This window comes from Nipponia nippon, unplaced genomic scaffold, assembly GCF_047370975.1.
Source record: "Nipponia nippon isolate SJK-2023a ecotype South Korea unplaced genomic scaffold, ASM4737097v1 scaffold_4, whole genome shotgun sequence".
Classification (NCBI taxonomy): Eukaryota; Metazoa; Chordata; class Aves; order Pelecaniformes; family Threskiornithidae; genus Nipponia; species Nipponia nippon.
The window spans coordinates 13,359,099-13,372,526 of record NW_028262358.1 but is presented as its reverse complement, the minus strand read 5'-3'; the positions used below and the strand labels follow the sequence as shown (position 1 = coordinate 13,372,526).

At 50.9% G+C, this 13,428-nt stretch overlaps 2 protein-coding genes across 15 annotated transcripts in view; one reads left to right on the top strand and one right to left on the bottom strand.

The window, feature by feature from the left end:
- Positions 1–336: 336 nt before the first annotated feature.
- TMEM178A (transmembrane protein 178A) lies at positions 337–7,515 on the bottom strand. Its single transcript, XM_087774277.1, is given in 6 exon segments — positions 337–481; positions 483–594; positions 1,848–1,985; positions 2,810–2,845; positions 2,848–2,922; positions 7,245–7,515. Coding segments are annotated over 6 exon segments (777 nt in total).
- Positions 7,516–7,598: 83 nt separating this feature from the next.
- The window catches only part of MAP4K3 (mitogen-activated protein kinase kinase kinase kinase 3), an 88,040-nt gene continuing 82,210 nt past the window's right edge, over positions 7,599–13,428 (top strand). For all 14 annotated transcript variants that reach the window (XR_015708302.1, XM_087775161.1, XM_087775158.1 and 11 more), the window contains exon 1: positions 7,599–7,862. Coding sequence is in view for 13 of the 14 variants with exons in the window: in XM_087775161.1 (XP_087631287.1) it covers positions 7,752–7,862 (111 nt within the window). In the remaining variant the exon portion in view is untranslated. The remainder of the gene's footprint in view (positions 7,863–13,428) is intronic.

Sequence of the window (13,428 nt, the reverse complement as noted above, 5' to 3'; positions counted from 1 at the left end):
CCTTAATTTCTTTATGTACAGATCCTTGAGAAATAGAAATGTCCCTAAATTCTTACAGCAACTTTCCTCACCCTTTTACCTTCCAGTGCGAGTATCTTCCTCTGCATGGACTTGGCATGCTGAACTGAAGCATCTGATCCTGAGCCATCTCTGTCCTCTGAGAGCTGTCTCCTTTTCAAATCTCTCTGCTGGGCAGCATGGGAGAACAGCTTGCTGAACCAGTAAAACGTGATGGTCAGATTTTGAAGAATCAGACTTTTGTGCTTGGAATCCTGAGTTTAGTTTTCCCTTCACTTCTGCTTCTTTGAGTAAGTCCTGAAAAATACTGTTCAGCCATCACTGAAGGGTGGGCAGTCCTACGGAGTTGTCTCTGGTGGACTTCAGCTGCATAATGTTGCCCCTGCTAACAAATGGGTAAGCTGTGAAAAGACACCCAGCCGCCACTGTAAATCCCAGACTGCAGCAAGCACAAAATACAGTGGCCGTATCCATGTTCTACATCATTGGGAAGATTATAGACGTATGTGGGGAGGTGGTTTAGGTCATATGATACGCTGGCTGCATAAGTGCACAGAGATATAGTGCAAAATATTCCTGTAAATGAAATACTTGCATTATTTTGAGATGAAGCATAGCATGAATAACAAAACAAATGTTAGGCCTTACTAATCAAATAACTTGCACCCCACTTTGTTGGTATAAGTTATCTTGGGTAGCACACAGGTGATAATTACCCGCATTCATAAAGTTTTCATGTATTACCCAGTTATGCAAGGTTAAGCCCTGGCTCTGCAGTTGTGAACTGCCTCCAGCAAACTTCTTGGTTGCTACTTCTAAGAATAAGAGAGTCTGTTCTGTGACTTCAGTCATGCCTGCCCTTCAAACAGAGCAAGGTAGCCAAAGACTCCATCTGTGATCAGATCTGACCCACGAGACGCAATCACGTCGCGCAAGCTGGCATTGTGATGCCAAACCCCTTCTGGGGGAGCAGAGCCTGCTGCACGCCTCAAAGCAGCCAGGGGAAACTGTTTTGCCTGTGCTGCATGTAATCTGATCTGGAGGTTATAGACCAGGTAATCTACCTCCACGGGTGGCCCTCCGCATTCCTCTGCAGAGGAACCGGTCAGGCTAAATCGCTCCCCAGCTCTCTGCTGACGCCCTTCTCCCAGCCTAGGGTTTCCTTAAGCATTTTTCATCAGGCTATGTTTTTCATTAAGCAGCTAAATTAGCCATGCACAATGAGGCTTTCCTCAGGCCTGTGCTTTCCAACTGTATTAAAAAATTATAGCTCTGCTGTGTGTTACAGCTGCTCAAATCAAAATATTTCCTCCCGGCACAAGAGAAGGTGTTGTGCTTACCCTCGTGAGTTTGGATGGTTCAAACTCATGCTGGCTTCGTGTTCATGGATTTTACCTTTCCTCCCACTCTAAACAACCTCTAATTTTATGAATAAACCTTTTTTTTTTTTTTTTAAAGTATTCCCCTTTCCTACTTCAGTGTTAAAAGAAATATTTAGTCTACCATCAAGGACTGCAAACTGCAGCAAGGGACCATTCTGTTCTGGAAAAGAGAGAGAGCGCTTCGTACGTAAAGAGGAGGGAGTGGTTGTTTTAGCCCCGTGGTCCTTTCCTGCTGCTGCATGAGACCTAGAGCATTTTTCACAGGTTTTTTGTTTCTAATTATTGGTTATTCCACTTCTATGAGTAAGCGACTCGCTTCATGCAAGGCACAGTAACTGGAGATCAGAAGGAAAGGTGTGCTCTACTCACTGGCAGCGCACACTGCCTACCCAAGGGAAACCTGGTGAAGCCTTCATCCGTAATTAGCATGCTAGAATGACGCGTTACCTGTCGTCAGGAACAGCAGACCTGCAACATGCTGGGTGAGGCTTTCCTCCCAAAAAAAGCTGACTGCTGCCACGATGCATCCACAGAGAAGAACAGCGGCAGCCATGCCCAGGAATCCGGCCGTGATCTTTCTCAAGTTTGTTTCCACCAAACCCAAGAAATAAAGAGTGGGTGTTACCATGGACAAGCCTTCCGCTGCAGGAGAAAGTGGAGGGACACCTAGAAATAGCTGGCCCATGCCAGGCAGACCCACAGTAGGAGTAATCCCAGACCTATGAGTGAGTACCTGCAAGTAGAAAGTTATCCTGTAGCAAAGCTGCTACAAACCAGTGGTTTTGTAGTTGTGCTATAAATTTCCCACTATCATATAAACTATATAATCATATAGCTTCAGCCATATGACTTTCAGGATGTGGGTACAGCAAGGATTTACGCAGACACACTGTGATACACTCTCTGTTCTCTATTATTTCCTTCTGGAGTTTAAATTTAACGTAACTTGGATGGACAGAAACACTCCGGTTTCTAAATGCCGGGGAGTTTCCATGCAGACGGGTTCTGCCATAATTGTTTAGCACGTGGCTTCTGTCGTCAGCTTCTGACACGTCTCCTGCTGGACCTTTTCCAGCGACACCAGAACGCAGCTTTTCAAGCTGGTGCCTGCAGACCCCTGGAGAGACGAGGGGAGAGGTGATCTGCCTGTGAAAGGTAGCTAAGAGCAGGGTACATTCAACAAGCTCAAAAACCCTTGTGTGTGGTGTTCACACTTTCCTGGACAAAGTGTAGTGGCCTGCAAGTAAAAATGAGGGTGAAAATTGCTGATGGCTGGGTCCTGGTGGGATCCTGCCTCCTCAGCCCCCTCCTCTGCAAACTGGTGTCTTATTGCTGCATTTTTCACATGAAAGGGAGAGCACGAGCTATGGGCCTCGCCAGGGACGAGTGGGCCATGCTGAACAAATATGGGAGCAGATGCCATTCGTCCTGGTGGATCATCTTTGCAGGTTGAAGGGGAAGTTGCGCAAGCGTACTGGCTGGGAAAAGTGGTACTTGATAGCAGTGCATCTCTGAGTGATGCCTGCCGGAGAGGAAGACAAGGCGTTCCCATACCAGGTGACTAAAACCAGCACCAGTCTCCCTTCCCAGCGCTGGGAATTACCCCCCTTTCCCACAACTAGTCCTTGTCAACTGCCCTCCTCCTCCCCATCCTTTTACCATCTGCTCAGCTCCTGCCCACCCTTTCTCCTCTGAGTAATCAGCTCTGCCCAGCTTCTCCCAGTACCAGCACCCGTGTCCTGGATCATCAGGAGACCACCGATGGCCAGCAGCACTCGTAAAACATTATCTATTACACGGGAACCTGACTTCTTCCCTCCCCCTTGCCCTTTCCAAAAGGATACTGCTTCTCTCTGAAAGACACAGATGAGTCTTTCCACACGGAGATGTAGAAAAATGAGGAAATGCTTACTACTGTGCTGCTGAGCGAAGGCAATAATTTTTTTTCCTCTCACACTAAACTCGTGCCTCTCCTGGCAAAGACAAAACCTTCCCAGAAAAGGCCTGTGCTGCAGCAGGAGAAACAATGCTCTGACTAATGCAAAATCTCAGGCAGGAACCCTGCCTGCTGGGAACTGGCTATTGCTAACTTCTCCCAAGCAGCCTGTGCTGGCCGGTGGCAGCGCTGGCTGAGCCACGGAACTTGCAGGGGAGAGGGAAGGAGGGGGGAGACAGGCTAGACCTCACGCAGGCTTTATTTTTCGCAAGAGGGAAGGGGAAAAAAGAAAAGGAAAAAGCAGTGCAGGTGTCTGGCTGGATTCCAGTTCCCATATGCTGCACCACCGATTGGTATCCCCAAAGGGCCACTGTCTGGCAAACGCCACGAAGACATGCCCTACCTCGCCCCTGCAGCCTTCACTGTCCTGGGACATCATTTCCCTAAAAAAAGGCATTTTTGCCTTCCACATTCTTCACTGAGCAAATGCCAGCATGAGCTGTCACTGGTACCTTGCTGCTCAGCATGACACCATGGAGGTGGCTGCTTTAAAACGCAGTCTCGGGCCATGCAGCCGCTTACAGATAAACTAGGCATGCAGGGCAAAGGGTCTCATCCTGTGTGGGTGCCCCTCCTTGAGCCAGGGTGCTGGGTGCTTGGGAGGGTGGAGCTGGGCTCGCTCAGCTGAATGGGAAGCAACCAGCAAAAGGCACCCCAGAACAGAAGGAAGTCGATGTGGGATGCCACAAGGAAGTGGTACCCAAGAGATGCTGGCTGCGGTCAGGAGAGGCCGGGGGACAGACAGCTGCTCTGGGGAGGCGTTAAAGAGGAAGAGAGTAGGGAAGAAGTGAAGTCTTCAGACTGTCAACGTCACGCTGGAAAGATTTATTTTCTTTTTTTCTGTGAAGCACAATGTAAAAGCCTCATGTTTGAGGTGAGGGGAAAAATGTCCAGGCTGCACTGCTGCTTTTTTATACTCTTAGAGCCATCCCTAAAAGTTTGAAGCTTAGCTCTCCTCCCTGGACATCAGGAGTGACTGCAACAGGAGTATACCAGTATGGGACTTGTGTATGTGGGCCTCCCACATCTGGAGCCATCTGGGCTCTCTAAATTTAAACTTTGCTTCATACGCTTTCTTTGGGGCACAGCTTACGACCACAACCAACCTGCCCTGGAACTGGCACAAACCACAGCTCTTCCCCTGACGAAGGCAGCCTTCGGCATTCCAGAAAACACTTGCCTGCCTCCATGTCTGATCCCACCGGGCTCAAGCAGGTGCTCTGTGGCCCCTGTAAGGACACCCTCCCTCTCACAGAGGCTCCAGTCCCATAAACGACAGGGACAGGCTGGCCCCAGGCCACACCTTCCCTCCGCAGCACCAGCAGATGCAGCGTCTTGCCCTTTCATCTGGCATGGAAAGATGCTGGAGGGGTGGGAAGAGGTCTCCAACCGCAGCAAATTGCACTGGCGTCACCCGGCTGGAGCCAGCTGGAACCTGCCAATGCATGCCGGCTGAGGAGCCAGCGCTCCCGCTTCAAGCAGTGGCCAGGACTTAGGGCTGTAGAGCATGAAGTGGCATTTCGGATCTAAGCAGCAGCAGCAGGATGGATGGATTGTGAGCACAGCTGGAAATAACAAGGCATCCAGCCTCAGCAAGGTATTTTCTGTGGCTGTGGTGTGCCACTGACTACAGCTGGGGCTCATGATCCCTGGAGGCACTGCAGTCAAATGTCACAGTGAATCCCCCACCATCACCAGAAGAACTCTTAAAGCAAGAGCAGTGGCTGAACTGTAACAAAAATGTTTAACACCCAAATGCAGTTTCACTGAATTCGTTTGACCTTTCTGAGTGGTGCAGGAGCCCAGCCTGCCTCCCTGCAGCATACGACTCGGCTGTTCTACCAGAGCCACGTCTGAGGAATAGGAGGAAAAAGAGAAAATGGGAGAAGTCGCCCCAAGGCTTGGGGAACCAAATGATGCCTGATACCTATTTGATCTGACCTGTTCCTGAAGACAGTGGAGGGCACATCTCTCAGCTCCATCTGTCTGTCTTACCAAGGAGAAGGGACACAGATACTCCTGCAGAAACCTGTGGGTGTTTTTACAAGAACAGAGGAAGCACAGGCAGCTGCCATGGGTAGAAAGCAGGATTTAAGGGGAAAAATAACCCTGCTTGCTTCATTCATAACCATTTCTACCCAAGCAGAACTTGGCAAGGACATAACATGGGAACAACTATAACCCATTTCCCCTCTAATGAGACAAAAATGAAGACTGAGAGGCAAGAGCAGGCGGGTGACGAGGTTATCGGTGCTCCCCAGCAGGATGTCCGTTAGCCTTTCCGGACAGAGCTCAAACTCCCTGGCATTTCCTTCCGTAACTCATTCAGAGCTGCTGCTACTCCTGAACTTGTCACAGGGCCCAGTTCCCTTGGATCGGCTCTCGGAGCATCTGTGGCAGCCCCGTCCAGCTAATATACGCCTGCCGCCTGTCCCGGCTCTTCCGCAGCAAAAAGCAGCACAGCGCGTCCCAAAAACCTCGGTCATAGGCCAGGAAAAATCACAGCAGCCTGAATCCGATTCTGGAAGGTTTGAGACCACTTTACTTATGAGAGCAAAAGTCATAAAAATGAAGCCAAGGACAGGGATGCACAGCCCAGGGTGGCTGGAGGAACAAATACACTGACAGACACTATGCAATTTCACAGCCATCACTGCTACACCTGCCAGAGCTCAACCCCCTCAGCTCCTTCTTTGCTCTGATAATCACGCATTGAAATGGGGCCATGCCCAGCTCCCTGTCCCCACGCACCTTCTCAGTGGAGAGGAGGGTCCCCCACGCCAGCATCCTTGTCAAGGCAGGCAAGGGCGGAAAACAGACGGTGCCTCTCTGTGGCCAAAGTCCCCCCTCATCCCACTCTTTTTATTTCACCCATGAGTCACTGGCAGCAGGAGCGTGGTGCGAAAAGCCATGCCTGGTTCATGGGCACAGAGCCCAAGAGGTGCCCTAGGACCACGCGCCACAGAGTCACACTCCAGGAGTTGCACATCTGGAGAGAAGGGTTCCCGCAGCTGCCTGGCACTTGCTCCCTGCACAGAGGGTGGGGGGCACAGCCAGGGATGGAGGCAAGCAGCCACATACCTCCTCCACGCTGGAAACCCGTGTGCAAGATGGGAGCAGAAGCGGAACTGGCAGCGCTGGTGTAAGAGGAGAGGGGGCCACACTTTATCCCGTGGGCACATGCACAACACTCCAAAAAGCCACAAAATAAGGAGAAGCAGTCCTGCGGACGAGGGGAAGACCAATGTTGCCCAGCCAGGGTGCACGGGATGGGCATGCACAGCTGCTCCGGCAGCGGTGCAGGGGACTGGCAGGTGCACAGCTTGGTGCAGATGTGGGGACATCCATAACGCGTGGTTCCCACGCCCCGCTGGGGAAGGAGAGATATCCCACAGGAGCCGGCGAAGGCCTCTGGGCAATGCTGGGATCCCAGCGGGGTCCCAGCTTTGTGCACTAGCGCAGGGAGCGCCAGGACAGTGCCCTGTCCCAAGCTGGAGACCAGGGTCGGGGTGCCAGGGGAGAGGGGAGGCAGTCCCCGGTGCACCGGGCCAGCATGAGGGGTCCTTGGGGTCCAGGTGCTGGAGGGGCCCCCAGCTGCAGGCACAGGGGCGGGTGAATTTGCGAGTCCTCGGCTGCGTACGCGGGCTCCGGGGATGGATGGCGGTTCCGGGGATGGATGGCGGTTCCCGTGCCAAGGGGCTGGCTCTGGGGGTGCCGGCTGCACGCTGGGGTGCTGTCTTTGGGGGGGGGGGATGCCGGTGAACGTGCACGGGGCTGGCTTTTTGGGTCCCCGGCTGGACGCGCAGGGGCTGAACCCGGGGGGTCCCCGAGCCGGCAGCGCCGCCCACCCCTGCGGACGAGGCTGTCGAGGCGGGAGTCGATGCCCAGGCGGCAGCAGCTCCGCCACAGCCCGGCGTGCGCGGCCAAGACCGGCGGGGCGCAGCCCGCAGGCGGCGGCGCCGACGGGCGGGGGGGAAGGGGCGGCCGCCGGGCGCCCTCGCAAGCGCTGCCGGTGCCGCCGCGGGTCGGTCTCGCACAAGCTCGGGCACGGCCCCGGGCCGGGCGGGAGAACCGGGGGGACCGGGCGCGGAGCGGGGCGGTGCAGCGCGGCGGGCGCATGCGCAGGAGAGGCCGCCCCGCCCGGTGCCGGCCCGCGCAGGCGCAAGGGCCGCGGCGGGGGAGCGGGGCGGGGCGGTGCCCCTTGCGCCTGCGCGGTGCGGAGGCCCGGCGCCATGTTGCCGGAGCGGGCCGGGGGGAGGCGGTGAGCGCTCCGGTGTCGGGTTCCCTCCCCCTCTCCTCACCCTCCCCTCCCCCGGCCCTGGGGGCCGCGGCCGAGCGGGGCCTCTCCCGGCACCATGAGCGGCGGCGGCGGCGGGCGGGTGTGCGACCTGTCCCGGCGCAACCCCCAGGAAGACTTCGAGCTCATCCAGCGCATCGGCAGCGGCACCTACGGCGACGTCTACAAGGTAGGCGCAGCACCGCGGTCCGGGGCGGGGGGGGTCATCTCTCCCCATCTCCCACGGTGGTGGCTTCCGTTGCCAAGCAACCGGGTCACCTTCCCCCCCCCCCCAAATCTGAGGGGGGGCTTCTGTTGCCAAGCGACGCCCCCCCCCCCCGCCTTGAAGGGTCTCCCGCCCCCGTGCCCCCCCCCAGCGGGGTCTGTCCCGTCGCACCGGCCCCGCTCCTGGTGGGGACGGGTGGGCACCGGCCTGGCCTGGCCGCCCCCGGCTCCCCTCCGGCTTGGCCGGCCCGTGCGAGGGGGCGACTCCCGGGGGCCGCCTCGGCGCTTGGGGAGGGCCGGGCCCTGCTGCGGGCGCGAGGCCGGCGGTGCGGGACCGCCGCGCTCTCCCGGCTTCCTGCGGCCGCGGAGCCGCCCCGGGGGCCGGCTCTTGCCGCTGCTGGGGGGTCGGCTCCCCTCCGGACGGAGCCGGGGGCCGGGGGGTGCGGGAAGGGCCCGCTTGCTCGCTCGTTTCCAGCGCGAATGTCCCTTTAAATCGCGTGCCTGAAGGCGAGCAGGGCTGTTCATCCGGCTACTGCTCCCATCGCTGTCTTGGGTGGAAATACCAGTGTTTTGTGCTTGTGTCGCTGTAAAACGTGAGGCTGACCAGTCGGAGGGCAAACTGGGGCGTCAGGAAAGGTGTCCTTAAGGTCGGAGGGCAAACTGGGGCGTCAGGAAAGGTGTCCTTAAGATCGGAGTCTTTCATGATCCCGTCCTCACTTCGGAAATGTAGGGAAAGCAAAGGTAAAGCAACAGCAGCCAAACGTAACTTTGGCTTTTTGGGCTTTGTGGCGTACTTTGACATTTTTCTCTCTTCCGCACCCGACGTTATTAGTCGTGTGTCCCGTTGAACGGGGCGGCCCGTCCCTCGGGTAGGGGGGCACCGGTGGTTACCCGCTCCCGTTGGGTGGCGGCGCGGAGCGGGGGGCTGCGGTTCGTCGCGTGCAGCCGGTGGGGAGCATCGCCTCAACCGCGCGCTTTCCGAGTTTCTGCGGGTCTGCGTTTGTCGTCTCCGGGTGGCCGTGCGTGTTTAAGAAAACTTGTGTTGGTAGGCAGGGCTGTAGGGAAACGTTTAGAGCCGCTCCGCAATCTGAGGTGCGCAAAACTGGTGCTGATGCTGCGTTTGACTCTTAAGTGAATGCGCCTAGAATGAAGTCTTGTTTTGGGTTGGGGCGATTTTGGTTTAATCTCAGCTCGCTTAAATGTTATGAAAGTTTCGGGACATAAATCCTCTTGTTACTGGGCTCTTAGCGTGTTAACTCCCTGCTTTATTAATTGTTTAATTGAAAAGGTTTTTTGTGTTGTTTTCCCCACCTTGCGAGCTTTCTTTGAGTGTTTGTGTGCAATGCTGATCTTTTAATTATCCAAGTTTACTTGCCTTATTTGTTTTTTTGTTTTTCTGCAAACTATTATCTTGATCTGCTCAGCTCTATTTCTGTTGCAGTTTTTAACTGGCATATTGACTCTGTGATATCTTATCAATCAGATTTTTTTCAGTGCTCTGTACATGATTTTGATGGGTGTGAATTAGCCAAGTCATCCGTGTTTACCGTTTAATTTTAAGGATGTTACTTCCAACCGTAGAGTGAATATTTACATTTGCAATACCACTATGCATCTGAAACCTGTTAATTTTGATTGGATTTGTCAAGGTTTTCTTGACGATTGTCGTATTTACATTGCAGTAGCCTTCAGTTTGGCGCTCTGTGAGCGGCCAGTGCACTGCTTGTGACTTTTTTTGTTTGAGGCACAGAAATTCCTCCCTCAGAGTGGATTTCTTGATGTTTGCAGTCTGTCTGTGACAGCTGAGATAGAAGGTGATATATCAGGACCAGGATACACTCGGCTGCTGTTAAAATTATATATTTCTTCCAGATGAGAGCGAGGTAAGTGCCTTTTGATTAGGTTGTGGATAGTGTAGGGAAAATGAGATGTGCTTTTCTCTTGGATGGATTATTGCCTGTTTCATTTTGAGGCAAGGTCTTGCCCAAGGCACCTTCAAAGTGGAGTATGAAAGTAGCCCGAAAGTAATAATGAAAGCTGGTTACTTTTAACGCGACAAAGAGGAAGTAATACAGTCCTATACATCACCCACGCGTGAGCTTACTAGGGCTTTATCTTAAATTTGTGAGGGTTTTCATAAAGCTTTTTTCATTTGCTTCATCCTGTTGTCTGTAGGTGAACTTTGTGGTTGATGAAATAATTGTGTGAAGTTGAGATTAGCCGTGCGAAGATGATGCTCATCAGTGGCGGGACTTCAGCAGAGTGGATCCAAGCACTGGATGTACTTGGACAGCTTTAAACTATTCTTTCTAAATTGTGGTTTTCCCCCCTTAGCAGGGAGAGCCATGTAGGGAGGTTTTTCTGCTGTTAGTAGGTAGGGATTATTGCCTTAATAAGATGACAATCTTGTTATGTTGACATTCTTGCTAAATGCTGACCTTTCCGTAACCTGCTTTTCTGGCAAAGTGTTGAGGAGCTGAAAGCAGAACAGACTGGCATCTACTTCCTTGCTCTGTTTTAGTTGAACTGAGCTACAACAGGGCATGGGTTAAATGTTTGATTTGTTTAAAAAAATAAATTATATATTTTAAAAAAAAGAAAGAGGCAGAGTCTCTACTCCAAAGATTTCTGAATTTGAAGTAAAAGCCTATGGTGCGGACTGAACTACAGAGACTCGAAGGGAATGAGGATATGGGTCAGATCGATACCATCCTGCTGCTATGAGTCCTGCTGTTTAGCTGGTACCTGGAAAGGCGCTAATGCACTGCAAGTACGGATTTTTGGCTCAAACTAATATTTTGTAACTATCTGCCTTCCCACCGAAGTTCAGCTTTCGAAGAGGCCTTGTAGAAGATGATAATGAATTCATCACAAGAAAGGTAATGGGTGACTTGTTCATGCTATTAGCTCTCTATCAAATATGCATAGTCAACAATCATGGGTCTCTTCTAACTAGTACTAGTGCAAGTTTGTTGTAGGAGATGAGGCTTCATCTGGGTTGCTTAGTTCTTAATGTATCCCAGGGCCATAACACTGTTTTCTGTGAGGGTCTGAAAGAGAGATGATGTTTGGGTTTTTAGAATTTTTTTCAGTGAAGCTATGTTGCCATGATAGATAGCTAAAATGTTAATATTACACAGTTCTCATTAGAAGTTTAAGTAAATCTGTTCCCTTGTCCAGAGAGGTCTCCTCTCAAGACTGCTAAAGTTAATGGTGAAATTGAGTTATTATTTTGTTGGATGGTTGATGTATCTGTAACAAAACACAGACAGATGATCTGCTAATGGTGTTTTTTTTGGAGTTGAATATTCTTGAGTGTTGCATATCACATTTTCATTTGCATGGTTTTGTTTTCTATGTCTCAGTAAACTTACTCGTCAAGTAATTTAGCTTCATCTAAAGTCTAAAGACTGATAGGAAAATTGTTTTTCTGATTGCAGTTACATGTCAGGAAAATTCTTGAATTTCACCTTCTGTTTCTGTCAAAAATTCTTCTCAAAAATGACATCTGCTAGGAAGGATGAAAATTAGTTATCCTGTTGTACAAGTAATTTGTCTTCTGTGTTTCTGTATTTCATTGTTGCAAAGAATTTAATTGTGTAGGGTGGTCAGCAAAGTGTAAAAGAGGAGTTACAGGTTTTTGGTTGTGAAAAAGAGACACTGTCCTGTTCTGCTCAGTTTCAGGAAATATTCCTAGAGTTAAATGAGGTGGTTGCTTAATTTAGTTTGCTCTGTGTTTACTCCGTCTCATTTAGAAAGACTTCTCTGTCTCTTGGTATGAAATTGACATTCTAGTTGACCCTGTTCCCAGGCCCTCTGTAATTTATGCCAGTCTGTTAGGGTTTGGCTTACAAGTGCTGCACGCGGTATTCTGACAGAGATAATAATAATAATAAAATGATATAATGTTCCTGTTTGCCCCCATCCTGATACCTTTTGTTTTTGGTAGTAACTGCACATAGCTTTGAAGTATATTCTGAGGTGATTGTAGGTCCATTTCTTTTGTTCATATGATTAATTTATATCACAGCATATCTTAGGAAAAAAAAATCATTGCTTTGGTTTAATAAAGGTTGAACTTCATTTGCCATCTCACAGGTCGTTCATCTAGTGTGGGTGGACCCCTCCAAAGATTTTCAGCATCTCACTAAAAGAAAAGCCCTTCTTTTACTTTCCCCTTTACTGAAATTCAAATAGTTGTGATAATAAGTGAGATTATTGTTCCTGCAAAGGTATCAGTTATACCATGTCTGCCTTATTTTGGTTCTTTTCGTCATTTATGGCTTCAGCTAGTTAATAAGTGAAGACACAGAACTTGGTAGGGTGCACTTTGCTTGATGTCTCATTTTAAAAAAGAAAAAGCCTGATGTTCTGCTCCCCAGCCCTTTGGCATGGGCGTTGGTTTTGGTGAGGGAGGTCAGGTATCTAACAGCTCAGCTGCTTCACGCTGAAACTCTCAGATTCTGTGGGTATCTCTAGGGAACGCCTGGTGACTGTTTCTCCTTTCTGCTGTCAACTGTGTTTCCGAGCCTCTGGTTTCTGATAGCACTCCCATGTGTTGCTGGAAGAGAATGTGTCCAGAACAGATGAATCTGAATTTTGATGAACTCCCATTTTGCAGAACCCTATGCACAAAGCTCTTCTCTCCGCGTGTGTGCCCTTGCTTCTCTTTCCTGGGGTGATCCAGTAAGGCATCAATTCTTCTACAGCTTTGATGCTTCTGAAATATTGAAACCGTGCCTTTTAGTTGTGTGCTTTTTTTTCGTCTTCCTTTCTCCTTGATTGACCTTACAGCTGTTGAAGCTCCTTTTGACTTTGCTAGGAATAAATGTCTGTGTTTTGAAGGCTATTTCAGCTTTAATTGTCTTTTGAAGCTTGTCAGGCAGGCAGAGAAGGGTGGATGTTTTGCCATCCTGTTTTTTAATGCGCTGAGTAAGTACTACAGGGCTTAGTTTCTCTGACTGTGGTTTCCTTGACCAACAGTCCATGCCTTGTGTAGGGATTTTTGTTTGCCTTAGTTTCAGATCTTTTTGTTCAACATCACCTTTATCAAAGCATTGCTTTCTGAAATTGTAGCTGTCACATTTTGGTATCAAGCCTCCTACCAGAATGTGGAACCTAATTATTTTTACTGTAATTCTTAGTAGTTCAATTTCTGCTAATTACAGCTGTAACTTCGTAGGATGGGCTGAACTGACGTTACAGCTCACACTGTTGCCCGAGAGGGGCGATTCCCTGCCCTGCTCCTGGCTGTCTTGCTGCTTGCCTCGTGTCAGCTCTGGCGCGCAGCGTGATGCCTGGGCCGGCACAGTTAGTTAACATGGCAGAAAGCTAATCAAAAAAAGGGAGGCAGGTGGGTTTCTGCTGGCTTGGAGAGTTGAATCAGCTCCTGGGGCAGTCGTGTGGGTTTGAGAGAGGCTGAAGGGGAGGACTAGGGGGCTGGGAAGCCGTTTGGGTGCGTTTTCCTGAAGAGCGGAGCTAATCCGGGTCAGGAAGCCTGTCTGTGCCCTGGGGCCAGTTATCCCGTGAAG